At 67.8% G+C, this 13,789-nt stretch overlaps 4 protein-coding genes across 4 annotated transcripts; 1 reads left to right on the forward strand and 3 right to left on the reverse strand.

Annotated features, from left to right (window-relative positions):
* Nucleotides 1-168: 168 nt before the first annotated feature.
* Nucleotides 169-1,902, reverse strand: FA09DRAFT_331298 (putative ADE12-adenylosuccinate synthetase). The gene is made up of 5 exons (XM_025742962.1): nt 1,763-1,902; nt 1,536-1,685; nt 1,385-1,480; nt 1,219-1,324; nt 169-1,143 (listed from the first exon to the last, which is right to left on the reverse strand). Exons 1-5 carry the CDS (start codon nt 1,848-1,850, stop codon nt 255-257), a joined length of 1,329 nt encoding a protein of 442 aa, XP_025596686.1. The 5' UTR covers nt 1,851-1,902; the 3' UTR covers nt 169-254.
* Nucleotides 1,903-3,955: 2,053 nt separating this feature from the next.
* FA09DRAFT_361979 (putative glutamate synthase) lies at nt 3,956-11,078 on the forward strand. Its single transcript, XM_025745421.1, has 3 exons — nt 3,956-7,861; nt 7,917-10,107; nt 10,166-11,078. Exons 1-3 carry the CDS (start codon nt 4,211-4,213, stop codon nt 10,828-10,830), a joined length of 6,507 nt encoding a protein of 2,168 aa, XP_025596687.1. The 5' UTR covers nt 3,956-4,210; the 3' UTR covers nt 10,831-11,078.
* Nucleotides 11,079-11,423: 345 nt separating this feature from the next.
* FA09DRAFT_331301 (phosphoserine aminotransferase) lies at nt 11,424-12,742 on the reverse strand. Its single transcript, XM_025742963.1, has one exon. It carries the CDS (start codon nt 12,718-12,720, stop codon nt 11,455-11,457), a length of 1,266 nt encoding a protein of 421 aa, XP_025596688.1. The 5' UTR covers nt 12,721-12,742; the 3' UTR covers nt 11,424-11,454.
* Nucleotides 12,743-13,091: 349 nt separating this feature from the next.
* On the reverse strand, nt 13,092-13,744 carry FA09DRAFT_331302 (hypothetical protein). Its single transcript, XM_025742964.1, has one exon. It carries the CDS (start codon nt 13,717-13,719, stop codon nt 13,138-13,140), a length of 582 nt encoding a protein of 193 aa, XP_025596689.1. The 5' UTR covers nt 13,720-13,744; the 3' UTR covers nt 13,092-13,137.
* Nucleotides 13,745-13,789: the final 45 nt, after the last annotated feature.

The raw sequence follows: 13,789 nt of genomic DNA on the forward strand, positions 1-13,789 counted from the left end.
ATGAGCCATGATCAGGCTTCGGTCGAGCAGCAGCTGAGGCGCGACGACCGCTCAGCATCTGCCATGCGACGCCGAGCGACGAGGGCACAGCGTGTGCGCAGACCCGCGGTGCTCCACATGCCGCCTCGACCGCAGGCTCGCTCGCCCAGCAGCGCATCGCACTCCACGCCCAGCAATACGTAGACATCTAATTCCAGACGAGAGCAGCCATGCGTGACAGACGGCCCCCTCGATTGATCCCCCCTCGCAGCGGCCTAGCGCGTGAGCATCGACTCGCGCGCCGGGCCGACGCCGATGTAGGCAATGTGCACGCCGAGGAAGTCCTCAATGAACTCGACGTACTGCTTGCACAGCTGCGGCAGGTCGTCGTACTTGGTCACCTTGCTGATGTCCTCCTTCCACCCGGGCAGCGTCTCGTAGCCCACCTCGACCTGCGCCAGGCGCTCGAGGTCCGCCGGGAAGCTCTGCAGCTCGACGCCGTCGATCTTGTACGACGTCGCCACCTTGATCTCGCCGAGGCCGTCGAGCACGTCGAGCTTCGTCAGATTGAGCTTCGTGTAGCCGTTGACGAGGCACGAGTAGCGCATCACGACGAGGTCGAGCCAGCCGCAGCGTCTCCGCCGGCCGGTCGTGACGCCCCACTCGGCGCCGACCTCCTGCAGGTGCTCGCCGACGCTGTTCAGCTGCTCCGTCGGGAACGGGCCGCCGCCGACGCGCGTCGTGTACGCCTTGACCACGCCAAACACCTCGCCGATCGACTGCGGCGGGATGCCGAGGCCCGTGCACACGCCGCCGATGCTCGTCGAGCTGCTCGTCACGAACGGGTACGTGCCAAAGTCGAGGTCGAGCATGAGCGCGTTGGCGCCCTCGACGAGCACGCGCTTGTTCTCCGTCAGCGCCTTGTGAATGAACGTGACGCCGTCGACGATGTGCGGGCGCAGGCGCTCGGCAAAGGCGCGGTAGCGTGCAATCTCGCCCTCCGTGTCGTACTCAAAGTGCCCGTAGCGCTTGAAGCGGCCCTCAACGAGCGTGCGGAACTTGCGTGCGAACAGCTCCGGGTCGTAGAGGTGGTGCACACGCAGGCCGGAGCGCGACGCCTTGGACGAGTAGGCCGGTCCGATGCCCTTGCGCGTCGTGCCGATGCTGTGGGCACAGCGTCAGCGCTGCGCCTCGAGCGGCGCCGCCCTCGCTCATGCCCTGCGCCCACGTATGACTCACCTGCTGCCGCCCAGCTCGACCTCCTTCAGCCCGTCCACGACCTGGTGGAAGTCAAAGACAAGGTGCGCGCGGTCCGAGACGAACAGGCGGCCGTCGCAGTTGAGGCCTGTGCCGTAGTCGCATCAGCTGCTGCGCGCATGCAGCGTGTCTCCGCATGCCTGCTCACCCTTCTTCTCCAGGCTGTCGAGCTCAGTGAAGAACGACGGCACGTGAATGACGACGCCGGAGCCGAGGAAGCCGACGCACTGCGGGTTCACCAGGCCTACACTAGTGTGAGCAGGGCGGAGATGCTATGCGAGGCGGCAGCGCAGGCTCACCGCTGGGCAGCAGGTGGAAGTCGAACTTGGTGCGCACGGGCTCGCCGTTGGCGCCGGGCATGTTGACGACGATCGTGTGGCCGGCGTTGTTGCCGCCGGCGCAGCGAGCGCACACGTCCATCTCGGCGGAGAGGATGTCGGACAGCTTGCCTAGACGCAGAGCACAGGAGTCAGAGGCGCGCCAGGGCGAGGAGCAGCAGCAGCTCCGGCGTGCGAGCAGCGCTCACCTTTGCCCTCGTCGCCCCACTGGGCGCCGAGCAGCACGCTGGCCTTGGCGCCCTGCTTGGACGCCGACGGCTTGGGAAGAGAGGCCATCGCGGCGGATGGGAGATGGGTGCGGTCGAGAAGGATGGCCGTGCTGCCCTCGCGACTCGGAAGAGGCGAGTCGCATCATGCGCCGCCGATCGCGCCCAGGCACGGGAGCAGTCTCGGCGGCGCAGGCACGGCACGCGCCGGATTGAGCGCACGCCGCGCATCGCGCGTCCCGGCCGAGCAAAGCCGCACCGCCAAGCAACCCGCTCGGAGGCCCCTCCGCCTCCCCACCCCTCCTACCGACGGCAGTGGCAGCTGGATATGTGCTGGATACGCCTCAAAATCTCTGACAGACTGATGCGAGCTGGAGAGTCTGGTTCGCGAAGTCGACTTGCCTGCGCAAGACCGCGAGATCGCCGACTGAGAGACGCGAAGAGTGGCCCTGCGCTCGGTGCTCGAGCCGTGAGTGGTGCTCCACGGCGTGGCCTTGCTGCATCTTCTGCTCGGCTGAAGGTCTACGCCGTCGCATGAAGCGCCACTCGTCGCCCTCGTATGCCTCTGGAATAGTAGCCAAGCTGGCTCGACGGGTGTCGAGGTGCGTGCGACAGCGTGACGGTGGCTCATGGGTCCCAGCCCTGAGCACCTCCTAAGCGAGGAGCTATCTATGACCTGCCTGCCCGGGCCGTCGCTGCGCCACTCGCAAGACCTTGAGGTGTCATGATGCTTTCGCTTCAGTCTGGCGGCAGAGAGATGGCCCTGCTCGTCTTCGCCGGGTCACGTGTCGCCCCTTGCTCGTCGGTGGCCGCCGTTCCCCACACCTCGCCGCCATCATGTCCCCTGACTCGGCACTTCCCTCGCTCCGCTCTTTGTCATCCCCCTGCTCTCGCAGCCATCACAGCGGGGTAGGCGCGGAGGTGGCCTCGGCGCTGCGGGCTGCGGCACACGTGGCAGCAGCCGGGCGAAGTCGGAGCGAGCGCCAGAGCGGCAGCTTGCCTGCCACGAGTTCCGCCGAAATTGTCGCGAGGCCGCTTCGTCCGCCGGCGAAGCGTGGCGCGCGTGGCAAAGGCGAGCTCGGCGAGCGTGACTCGCGCAGCCCAGCGCAAGCTTCCGTCCCAGCTTTGGACCCTCGGGCCTGCAGATGCCGGCGCTGCCGCGAGCGAGGGAGAGAGATCCCCGCAGCGCGACTGCGACTTTGCTGGCCGTGTCGCCGCCGCAGCACAAGCACAAGCCTCGCCACTAGCTCAGGACGCTGCTGGCCCACGCTGCACGCAGCACAGCGCTGAATGGTCAGCCGAGAGGGTGTGGCGAGCGCCGCTGCTGGACGAGGCGCGACCGCAGAGGTCGGCTCGCCGTACTGCGAGGAAAGTGTATTGGCCGGCGCCTGGTCGATTACACATCTCGCAGCGCGGGGTTAATGCGCCCGGGGCCAGCCAATCACACGGCGCGGATCACGCTGGCGGCGCGCCTAATCTGCATGCTGGGAGCCGCTGAGGACGCCGCTTGCTCGTGGCGCCGTGCCGGGCAGCGTGCGCCGCATGAGAGATGCCGCTTCTGGGCGCACGGCCAGCGCAGCAGCGAAGCGCACGCCCACGTCTGGCCGACGGCGCAGCGAGGGCCGAGCTCGGAGGAGCCTTCGCCGAGGCGTGGTGCTGCGGCGGGGAGATGCTTCGGAGGAGGTTCGCCCTCGTCGCGCAGAGGCGTCGCCGCTGCTCAGCTCAGCCGTCGCGATGGGCACCGTGACTCGCCGCGCCACCGCCTGTCGCCAAAGCCGGGCCAGCCGTCGCCAATGGTGCACAGCAGCGCATCTGTGCTGCGTCGAAGCCTTACAGCATCCGGAGCGCTGTCGGGTTGAGGTTGCAAGGGCGGCTGCGGCTGCGGCGCGCACGGGCGTGCTATCGCGCCGGGGCGTGGATGCTGCTGCCGCGGCGGCAGCTCAGCGGCAGCCAGCCAGCCAGACGGCGGCAGAGAGGCAGCGCGCCTGCGTCTCTTTCAGCCGCCCTGCACCTGCCGCGCGCCGCGCATTCCCCTCGTAAGCTGCCCCGGGGTGTTCTGCTGCTGCTCGCCTGCCTGCTGCGCTGCGCCGCCCGCTTGCCCGCCGCCGCTCGCTTTTCTCCTGGGCGTCCTTCGCGCGGCGCCTCCGCCTTCCGCCCACCACCATCCCCACCACCCATCTCGACCCCCCCCCGCCACCCGCCTGCCGCCGTCGCCGCCCGACGCCCGCACCCCCGCCTGCCGCACGCCCGCTCGCAAGCCTCTCCGCCTCGAGAGCCTCGCCAGCCCGCGCGCGCACCCTCGCTCGTCACCACCACCCCGGTTCCCTCTAGAGAGAAGATTGCATTCCCCGTTCCGCGCGCCTCCGCTAGACTTCTGTGCCCCGCATACATACCACGCCACCGCCTTCACCTGTACTTTCCCTTTCCGCCATGTCCTCCTCGCTCGCCACCTTCGCCGCCGAGGCCGGCATGTCGCGCCGTGAGCGCAACGACCTGATGACGCGCGAGATGGCCGCCATCCAGGAGCACGAGGAGATGACGACGTCCGACGACTTCGACGCCAACGGCTTTGCCAGCGTCGTGCGCGACGAGAGCACGTGGGGCGCTGGCTCGCTCCCGGCCGCGCAGGGCCTCTACAACCCCGACGAGGAGAAGGACGCCTGCGGTGTCGGCTTCATGTGCCACATCAAGGGCAAGCCGTCGCACAAGATCGTCACCGACGCCAAGAGCCTGCTGTGCAACATGACGCACCGCGGCGCCACTGGCGCCGACGCGCGCGACGGTGACGGAGCCGGTGTCATGACAGGCATCCCGGACGCCTTCCTGCGGCGCGAGGTCAAGACGGACCTCGGCATCGAGCTGCCCGAGCAGGGCCAGTACGCCGTGGGCAACCTCTTCTTCGACCCGCGCGACGACAAGGCGCGCGCCTCGCACATCGCTCAGGTTGAGAAGATGGCCGAGGACCTGCACCTGCGCGTGCTCGGCTGGCGCGATGTGCCCGTCGACAACTCGCTCCTCGGCCCGGCGGCGCTGAGCAAGGAGCCCAAAATCATGCAGCCCTTCGTTGTGCTCGCGGACCACTACGGCCGCGAGGGCAAGAAGAGCCAGGGCGAGGGCAAGCCGTTCGACGGCCAGTACTTCTCGCGGCAGCTGTACGTGCTGCGCAAGTCGGCCACGCACGCCATCGGCCTGCCCAAGTGGTTCTACGTCTGCTCGCTCTCCAACACCAACATCATCTACAAGGGCCAGCTCTCGCCCAAGCAGGTCTACGACTACTACCACGACCTCAACCACGAGCGCTACGCCTCGCACTTTGCGCTCGTGCACTCGCGCTTCTCGACGAACACGTTCCCGTCCTGGGACCGCGCGCAGCCGATGCGCTGGGCCGCGCACAATGGTGAGATCAACACGATCCGCGGCAACAAGAACTGGATGCACGCGCGCGAGGGCCAGCTGCGCTCCGAGACGTTCAAGGACGAGCTCGACCTGCTGTACCCCATCATCGAGAACGGCGGCTCCGACTCGGCCGCGTTCGACAACGTGCTCGAGCTGCTCGTGATCAACAACGTGCTCACGCTGCCGCAGGCCGTCATGATGATGATTCCCGAGGCGTGGCAGGGCAACGAGGCCGAGATGGACCCGGCGAAGCGCGCCTTCTACCAGTGGGCCGCGTGCCTGATGGAGCCGTGGGACGGCCCGGCGCTCTTCACCTTCTCCGACGGCCGCTACTGCGGTGCCAACCTGGACCGCAACGGCCTGCGCCCGTGCCGCTACTCGATCACCGACGACGACATCATGGTCTGCGCCTCGGAGGTCGGTGCCGTCACCATCGACCCGGCGCGCGTCGTGGCCAAGGGCCGCCTGCAGCCCGGCAAGATGCTGCTCGTCGACACCGTCGAGGGCCGCGTCGTCGACGACCGCGAGCTCAAGCTCACGACGTCGCAGCGCGCCGACTTTGCCGCCTGGCTCGAGGCGCAGCTGCTGCAGCTGCCCGAGATTGTCGACGTCGTGCGCCACGCCACGCAGAACGACATTGCCGTCAAGCTCGACGACGAGCGGCTGAGCACCGACCCGAAGCTGCTCGCATTCGGCTACACGGCCGAGCAGATCAGCCTGCTGATGATGCCCATGGTTGCCGAGGGCAAGGAGCCGCTCGGCTCCATGGGCAACGACGGCCCGCTCGCGTGCATGGCGCAGGCGCCGCGTCTGATCTACGACTACTTCCGCCAGCTCTTCGCGCAGGTGACGAACCCGCCGATCGACCCGATCCGCGAGGCCGTCGTCATGTCGCTCGAGCAGTACGTCGGTCCCGAGGGCAACATCCTCGAGATGCGCCCCGACCAGTGCCACCGCCTGCGCCTCGAGAGCCCGATCCTCACGATTGAGCAGTGCAACGCACTCAAGCGCCTCGACCTCGCGCACGAGGACTGGCCCGCCAAGACGATCGACATCACCTACGACAAGGGCGAGGGCATCGACGGCTACGAGGCGACGCTGAACCGCATCTGCGCCGAGGCGTCGCAGGCGATCCGCGACAACTACCGCGTCGTGATCCTCTCCGACCGCGGCGTCAACAAGGACCGCGTGCCGATCAGCTCGCTGATCGCCGTCGGCGGCGTGCACCACCACCTGATCCGCAGCAAGGAGCGCTCGCGTGTCGCCCTGCTCGTCGAGTCCGGTGAGGCGCGCGAGGTGCACCACATGTGCGTGCTCGTCGGCTACGGTGCCGACGCCATCTGCCCGTGGCTCGCCATGGAGAGCATGATGAAGGTGTCCCGCGAGGGCCTCCTCAAGGTCGAGCTCACCAACGACCAGGTCGTCGACAACTGGAAGCACGCCGTCGACTCGGGCATCCTCAAGGTCATGTCGAAGATGGGCATCTCGACGCTGCAGTCGTACAAGGGCGCGCAGATCTTCGAGGCGCTCGGCCTCGCCGAGGACGTGATCAAGCGCTGCTTCGTCGGCACGGCGTCGCGCATCCAGGGCTCGGACTTCCTGCTGCTGGCCATGGACGCGCTCGAGTTCCACGACCGTGGCTACCCGAGCCGCGACACGATCAGCATCGCCGGCTTGCCGGAGTCGGGCGAGTACCACTGGCGCGACGGTGGCGAGGCGCACATCAACGACCCCGTCTCGATTGCCAACCTGCAGGACGCCGCGCGCGAGAAGAACCAGAACGCCTGGGACACGTACTCCAAGGCGGCGCACAACGCCATCAAGGCGACGTCGCTGCGTGGCCTGCTCGAGTTCGACTACGGCAAGGTGCGCCCCATTCCCGTCGACCAGGTCGAGCCGTGGACGGAGATCGTGCAGCGCTTCTGCACGGGCGCCATGTCGTACGGCTCCATCTCCATGGAGGCGCACTCGGCGCTCGCCATCGCCATGAACCGTCTCGGCGGCAAGTCGAACACCGGCGAGGGTGGTGAGGACGCCGAGCGTTCCATCCCGCTGCCCAACGGCGACTCGCTGCGCTCCAAGATCAAGCAGATTGCATCGGGCCGCTTCGGTGTCACGAGCAACTACCTCGCCGACTCCGACGAGCTGCAGATCAAGATGGCGCAGGGCGCCAAGCCCGGAGAGGGCGGTGAGTTGCCCGGCCACAAGGTCTCGGCCTCGATCGCCCGCACGCGTCACTCGACGGCCGGTGTCGGTCTCATCAGCCCGCCGCCGCACCACGACATCTACTCGATCGAGGACCTGAAGCAGCTCATCTACGACCTGAAGTGCGCCAACCCGCGCGCTCGCGTCAGTGTCAAGCTCGTGTCCGAGGTCGGCGTCGGCATCGTCGCGTCCGGTGTGGCCAAGGCCAAGGCCGACCACATCCTCATCTCGGGCCACGACGGCGGCACCGGTGCCTCGCGCTGGACCGGCATCAAGTACGCCGGTCTGCCCTGGGAGCTCGGTCTTGCCGAGACGCACCAGACGCTCGTGCTCAACGACCTGCGTGGCCGCGTCACCGTCCAGACCGACGGCCAGATCCGCACGGGTCGCGACGTCGCCATCGCGTGCCTGCTCGGTGCCGAGGAGTGGGGCTTTGCCACCACGCCGCTGATCGCGCTCGGCTGCATCATGATGCGCAAGGTGAGCCACGCTGCGTCTCGCCCACTCTGCTCCTGTACTGACCTCATCTCCGCAGTGCCACCTGAACACCTGCCCCGTCGGCATTGCCACGCAGGACCCCGAGCTGCGCGAGAAGTTCGCCGGCCAGCCCGAGCACGTCGTCAACTTCTTCTACATGCTTGCCGAGGAGCTGCGTGGCATCATGGCGAAGCTCGGCATGCGCACCATCAACGAGATGGTCGGCCGCGCCGACCTGCTCAAGGTCGACGAGAGCCTGCGCACGCCCAAGACGGCCAACCTGGACCTCAGCCCGCTGCTCAAGCCCGCGCACCAGATGCGCCCGGGCGCGGCGACGTACAAGGTCCGCCAGCAGGACCACCGTCTCTACGTCCGCCTCGACAACAAGTTCATCTCGGAGGCCGAGCCGGCGCTCATGGAGGGCCTGCCCGTGCAGATCGAGTGCGACGTCGTCAACACGGACCGTGCGCTCGGCGCCACGCTGTCGTACCGTGTCTCCAAGCTCTACGGCGAGGAGGGCCTGCCGCGCGACACGATCCACATCAACGCGCGCGGCTCGGCCGGCCAGTCGTGCGGTGCCTTCCTGGCGCCGGGCATCACCTTCGAGCTCGAGGGCGACGCCAACGACTACGTCGGCAAGGGCATGTCCGGCGGCCGCCTGATCGTCTACCCGCCGAAGAACTCGCAGTTCAAGGCCGAGGAGAACATCATCGTCGGCAACGTCTGCCTGTACGGCGCCACGACCGGCAACGCCTACTTCCGCGGTATCGCTGCCGAGCGCTTCGCTGTGCGCAACTCGGGTGCGCACGCCGTCGTTGAGGGCGTCGGAGACCACGGCTGCGAGTACATGACGGGCGGCCGCGTCGTCGTGCTGGGCAGCACGGGCCGCAACTTCGCCGCCGGCATGTCGGGCGGCATTGCCTACGTGCTCGACATGCAGCGCGACTTTGCGTCGAAGTGCAACCAGGAGATGGTCGAGCTCGGCCCCGTCAAGGACCCCCACGACATTGCCGAGCTGCGCAACCTCATCGAGAACCACCGCCACTACACGGGCTCGACGGTGGCCGACCACGTCATCCACGACTTCCACCACCTGCTGCCGCGCTTCGTGCGCGTCATGCCGCTCGACTACAAGCGCGTGCTCGAGGAGGAGGCCGCCAAGGCCGCTGCGGAGAAGAAGCGCAGCAGCCACGTCGACCTGCTCGGCACACTCTCGCGCCACGGCAGCCAGGTCGACGTCTCGCTCAGCGAGCAGCGCACCGAGCTCAACCAGCAGAACGAGAAGGGCGAGCCGAGCGTCGTCGACGTCGAGGACTCGATGGTCGACGACGAGACGGCCAAGGCGCGCCTCAGCAAGCTCGACAAGGTGCGCGGCTTCATGAAGTACAAGCGCCTCGGCGAGCACTACCGCACGCCCACGAAGCGCGTCAAGGACTTCAAGGAGCTCTCGACGCGCCTCACGGACTCGGAGCTCAAGTACCAGACGGCGCGCTGCATGGACTGCGGTGTGCCCTTCTGCCAGTCCGACACGGGCTGCCCGATCTCGAACGTCATTCCCAAGTGGAACGACCTCGTGTTCAAGGGCCAGTGGCAGGACGCGCTCAACCGTCTGATGATGACGAACAACTTCCCCGAGTTCACGGGCCGCGTGTGCCCTGCGCCGTGCGAGGGCGCGTGCGTGCTCGGCATCACGGAGCAGCCCGTCGGCATCAAGTCGATCGAGTGCGCCATCATCGACAAGGGCTTCGCCGAGGGCTGGATGGTGCCGCGCCCGCCCAAGGTGCGCACGGGCAAGACGGTCGCCATCGTCGGCTCGGGCCCCGCCGGTCTGGCGTGCGCCGACCAGCTCAACAAGGCCGGCCACTCGGTGACGGTCTACGAGCGTGCTGACCGCATCGGCGGCCTGCTCATGTACGGCATCCCGAACATGAAGCTCGACAAGGCCATCGTCGACCGCCGCGTCAAGCTGCTCGAGGACGAGGGCATCACCTTCGTGCCCAACTGCTCCGTCGGCACCGACGTGCAGCCCGAGGAGCTCAAGGCGCAGAACGACGCCCTCGTGTACGCTACCGGCGCCACGTGGCCGCGCGACCTGCCCATCGAGGGCCGCGACGCCAACGGCGTGCACTTCGCCATGGACTTCCTGCGCCCCACGACGGCCGCGCTGCTCAACAACGAGATCAACGGCTCGGCCGTCGAAGCGCTCGTGAAGGGCAAGGACGTCATCGTCATTGGCGGTGGTGACACCGGTGCGTCTGCTCGCTGATTGTGCTTCTGAACTTCTGCTCACCATTCCTCACCTCACAGGCAACGACGCCCTCGGCTCGTCGATCCGTCTCGGCGCCAAGTCGGTGGCCAACTTCGAGCTGCTGCCCGAGCCGCCGGTGTCGCGTGCGCGCGACAACCAGTGGCCGCAGTTCCCGCGCGTGCGCAAGACCGACTACGGCCACCAGGAGGTCGCCGACAAGTTCGGCAAGGACCCGCGCACGTACTCGATCACCACGACGAAGTTCGAGAAGGACGACGAGGGCAACCTCGCTGCGCTCCACACGGCCGCCGTGCAGTGGACCAAGGACGCGCAGGGCCGCTGGAAGATGGAGAAGGTGCCCGGCTCCGAGAAGCGCTGGCCCTGCCAGGCCTGCTTCCTCGCGCTCGGCTTCCTGTCGCCCGAGAAGGAGGCCTTCGCCTCGCTCTCGCTCGAGCAGGACGGCCGCGGCAACATCAAGGCCGACGACAACAAGGGCAAGAGCCCGTACGCCACCTCGGTGCCCAACGTCTACGCGTGCGGCGACGCCCGTCGCGGCCAGTCGCTCATCGTGTGGGGCATCCAGGAGGGCCGTGCCTGCGCCGCCGTCATCGACACGCAGCTGCAGGGCAACACGCGTCTGCCGTGGGCCGGTGGCATCCCGGCGCGCCGCTTCGACAAGTTCGTCACCAACTCGCCGCGCGAGAAGGTGGCCTCGGCGGCATAAAACAGAGGGTGCCACATCACCAGCCCTCTCTTCTCCGCGCGGCGTCGCCACGACGCCTCGCTCAGGCCGCCGCCGGTGGGCCCTGACACCGGCGCGGCGCAGGTTGCGACAGCCACCGGTCTTCTCTCACCGTGAAGCCTCACTCACATATGTCTCCTGCCTCTGCCTCTGTTACGTTTCAGTCTCCTGTTCCATGTGCTCCGTTCCCGTGTCTCTAAGTCCTAGCATGAATGTACTCGTGACCTCTCCTTCATGTGTGCTGCGTGATCGCCTGGCCGAGCAGGGAGCCAGAGAGCTAGCCTCGCTGTGTTGAGAAGAGGCTGAGCTCGCTCCGCGCGGCGGGCACGGCCGGACGAAGCAGACGAGCCACTTTTCGCGCCATGCCCCGAGCAAGTCCAAGCGGTGACGCTAGTGTACACGGTCCGGCGCGAGCCAGCACCTCACAAACGGAATCAGCTTTCAGCAGCTGCCGTGACTCTGGCTGGCACGCGCGAACGACAGCGCACGCAGCGTATCATCAACGACGGCGCTCGGTCGACGGCTTGCCATGTGCACGCCCGTCCCCACGACATCTCTCGCGCGCCTCAGACGAGTGCCTTGCATCTATGCTATTGCGTTTGCGCTCTACTTCTGCTCCTGCATCTCCTTGACGAAGGCCTTCATGACGTCGACGAGCACGAGCGTCTGCTCGGGCGTGACGGCGTTGTAGAGGCTGGTGCGGATGCCGCCGACGCTGCGATGCCCCTTGACCTGCTCGATGCCGGCCTCCTTACACCGCGCCACGAAGGCCGTCTCGCGCGCCTCGCTCGGCGCGCCGTCGGCGCCGCACACGCGGAAGCAGATGTTCATGCGGCTGCGCACGTCTGCCTGGCGCACCGTCGGCTGGAAGAGGCCGTTGCTCGACGCAATCACGTCGTACACCGCGCCGCTCTTCATGTCTGCGCGCGACGCGGCGCCCGTGACGCCGCCGCGGTTGCGCAGCAGGTCGGCAAAGACGAGGCCCGAGGCGTAGATGGCAAACATGGGCGGCGTGTTGTACAGCGAGCCGTTGTCGGCGTGCTGCTTGTACACGAGCGTCGTGGGGATGCGCGGGCCGCCGTGCGCCACGCCCTTGTCCGGGTGCTCGGCGATCAGCGAGCGCCGCACGATGACCACCGTCACGCCGGCCGGCCCGACGTTCTTCTGCGCGCCGAAGAAGACGATGGCGTGCGCGGCGACGTCGATGGGCCGCGAGAGGATGTTCGAGCTGCAGTCGGCAACCAGCGGCACGCTCTCGCGGTACGCCTGCGGCAGCTCGGCGATGGGAAAGCCGGGCGACGCGTACTCGACGCCGTCGACCGTCTCGTTGTCGCAGTAGTACAGCATCGCCGGCTTCTCCTCGGCGGCCGAGAGCTGCCACTCGGCGACGGGCGGGATGGCGCCGAAGCGCCCGTCGGCGCCAGGCAGCTTGCGCGCATCGAAGACGGCGCGTGCGTTGGCGCCGAGGCGCTTGGCCTCGCTCATGGCCTTGGCCGTCCAGCTGCCGCTGACGGCGTAGTCGCACGGCGGGCCGGCCGGGTGCTGCGCCACGTAGTCCGGGTGCGCGACGGCGTGCGCGGCGAGCAGGTTGAGCGCCGTGGCGCTGAACTGCTCGGTGCCGCCGCCCTGCATGAAGAGCACGGCGTAGTCGTCGGGCACGGCGAGCAGGCTGCGCAGGTCGGCCTCGGCGGCGCTGAGCACGCGCTGGAACGTGGCGCTGCGGTGGCTCAGCTCCGTGAGGCCCATGCCGCTGCCGCCAAAGTCGACGATGCCCTGCGCCGCCTCGAGCAGCACGGGCGTGGGCAGCGACGAGGGCCCGGCGCCGAGGTTGATGGTGCGCTCGCGGCGCGACGTGTCGAGCGTGGTGGGCATGGGCTGCGACGTGATGTGTGAGGGTGTTGTGTTGGTGGTCGTGAGAAGAAAGGTGGCACGCCGTGGCGAACGAAGGCAAGGCAGCCTGAGCGCGCGCCGCCGCTTTTGGCCGTCTCGCGCGAGTCACGCTCGCCGCCGCCGCCGCGTAATCCAGAATTCACCCGGCCGCCTTCCCACGCGAGTCAAGGCCAACGAAGGCTGCTCGCCTTGCCCGTTCAGCTCAAGAGCTGCGCAGTGCTACAGTCATAGCCTCAGAATGATCAAGCAGAGGCGGTTGAGCAGAGGTACCGGCGTCGATTATGTCCGAGGCGCTGCAGCGCTGTCCTCTGCCAGGAGCGGCTCGGCCATGAGGCGATGATGGACTGAGTTGACCCCACGCAGTACCGAGCTCTCGGTACAGCACTTCCCTTCCTCCTCTTACGGGCCAAAGCCAGCCGATCGCGTCTCTGTCCCCGTTTCGATGTCCAAAGCTGCTTGCGCGATCGTCCCGATCTCGCGATCGTCGGCGCCCGAGACGAGATGAAGGGTCCTCAGCCTGCGAGTGCGGCGATCTGGAGACGAGGACGCTGTCCCAGGAGATGTGCCGACGAGAGGTGCACTGAGGTCGCCGACGCTGAAGGTCCAGGCAGGGCTGACGCCTAGCTCCGTCGACGAGGCATGACGGACACCGAGGCCGAAGCTCGGTGTCACGGCTGCGGAGGACACAGACGTAGCATCAGCAAGATGCTTGGTGGCGCCCGTGCTAGGCTTGTGCTCGACTGGCTGCGGCTTGGAAGCTAAGAGTAGCGGCGCTGCTGAAAGGGTTGATTCGAGCGCTGCTCGCAGCAGCAAGCAAGGCACCGTCGCAGGTGCGGAGGGGCGGGCCTGCTTGACAGCAGCGTGGCCGGGCCGTCGGCGCTCAGCTGTCCTGCAGCGCGCGAAATTTCCCTGCTGACTGCCTCTTGGGAGCCCCTGCTGCGCAGTCCATCGCAGACGCTCGCTGTGCTGCCTGCTCCTCATCCGTGCGACGCCTTGCCGCAGCAGCAAGGCACGCCGGTCGCACGGCAGCGAGCTGCACCAGCAGCAGCTG

This window comes from Tilletiopsis washingtonensis, assembly GCF_003144115.1.
Source record: "Tilletiopsis washingtonensis strain MCA 4186 unplaced genomic scaffold FA09scaffold_17, whole genome shotgun sequence".
Classification (NCBI taxonomy): Eukaryota; Fungi; Basidiomycota; class Exobasidiomycetes; order Entylomatales; genus Tilletiopsis; species Tilletiopsis washingtonensis.

Excerpts from the sequence above, each read along its gene's own strand:
- FA09DRAFT_331298 (XM_025742962.1), bottom strand. The coding sequence starts at position 1,850 with ATGGCCTCTCTTCCCAAGCCGTCGGCGTCCAAGCAGGGCGCCAAGGCC. Across the intron at positions 1,481-1,535 it reads CTTCCACCTGCTGCCCAGCG|GCCTGGTGAACCCGCAGTGC; the intron begins GTGAGCCTGCGC and ends ACACTAGTGTAG. Across the intron at positions 1,325-1,384 it reads CGACAGCCTGGAGAAGAAGG|GCCTCAACTGCGACGGCCGC; the intron begins GTGAGCAGGCAT and ends ACTACGGCACAG.
- FA09DRAFT_331301 (XM_025742963.1), bottom strand. The coding sequence starts at position 12,720 with ATGCCCACCACGCTCGACACGTCGCGCCGCGAGCGCACCATCAACCTC.
- FA09DRAFT_331302 (XM_025742964.1), bottom strand. The coding sequence starts at position 13,719 with ATGAGGAGCAGGCAGCACAGCGAGCGTCTGCGATGGACTGCGCAGCAG.
- FA09DRAFT_361979 (XM_025745421.1), top strand. The coding sequence starts at position 4,211 with ATGTCCTCCTCGCTCGCCACCTTCGCCGCCGAGGCCGGCATGTCGCGC. Across the intron at positions 7,862-7,916 it reads GCTGCATCATGATGCGCAAG|TGCCACCTGAACACCTGCCC; the intron begins GTGAGCCACGCT and ends TCATCTCCGCAG. Across the intron at positions 10,108-10,165 it reads CATTGGCGGTGGTGACACCG|GCAACGACGCCCTCGGCTCG; the intron begins GTGCGTCTGCTC and ends CTCACCTCACAG.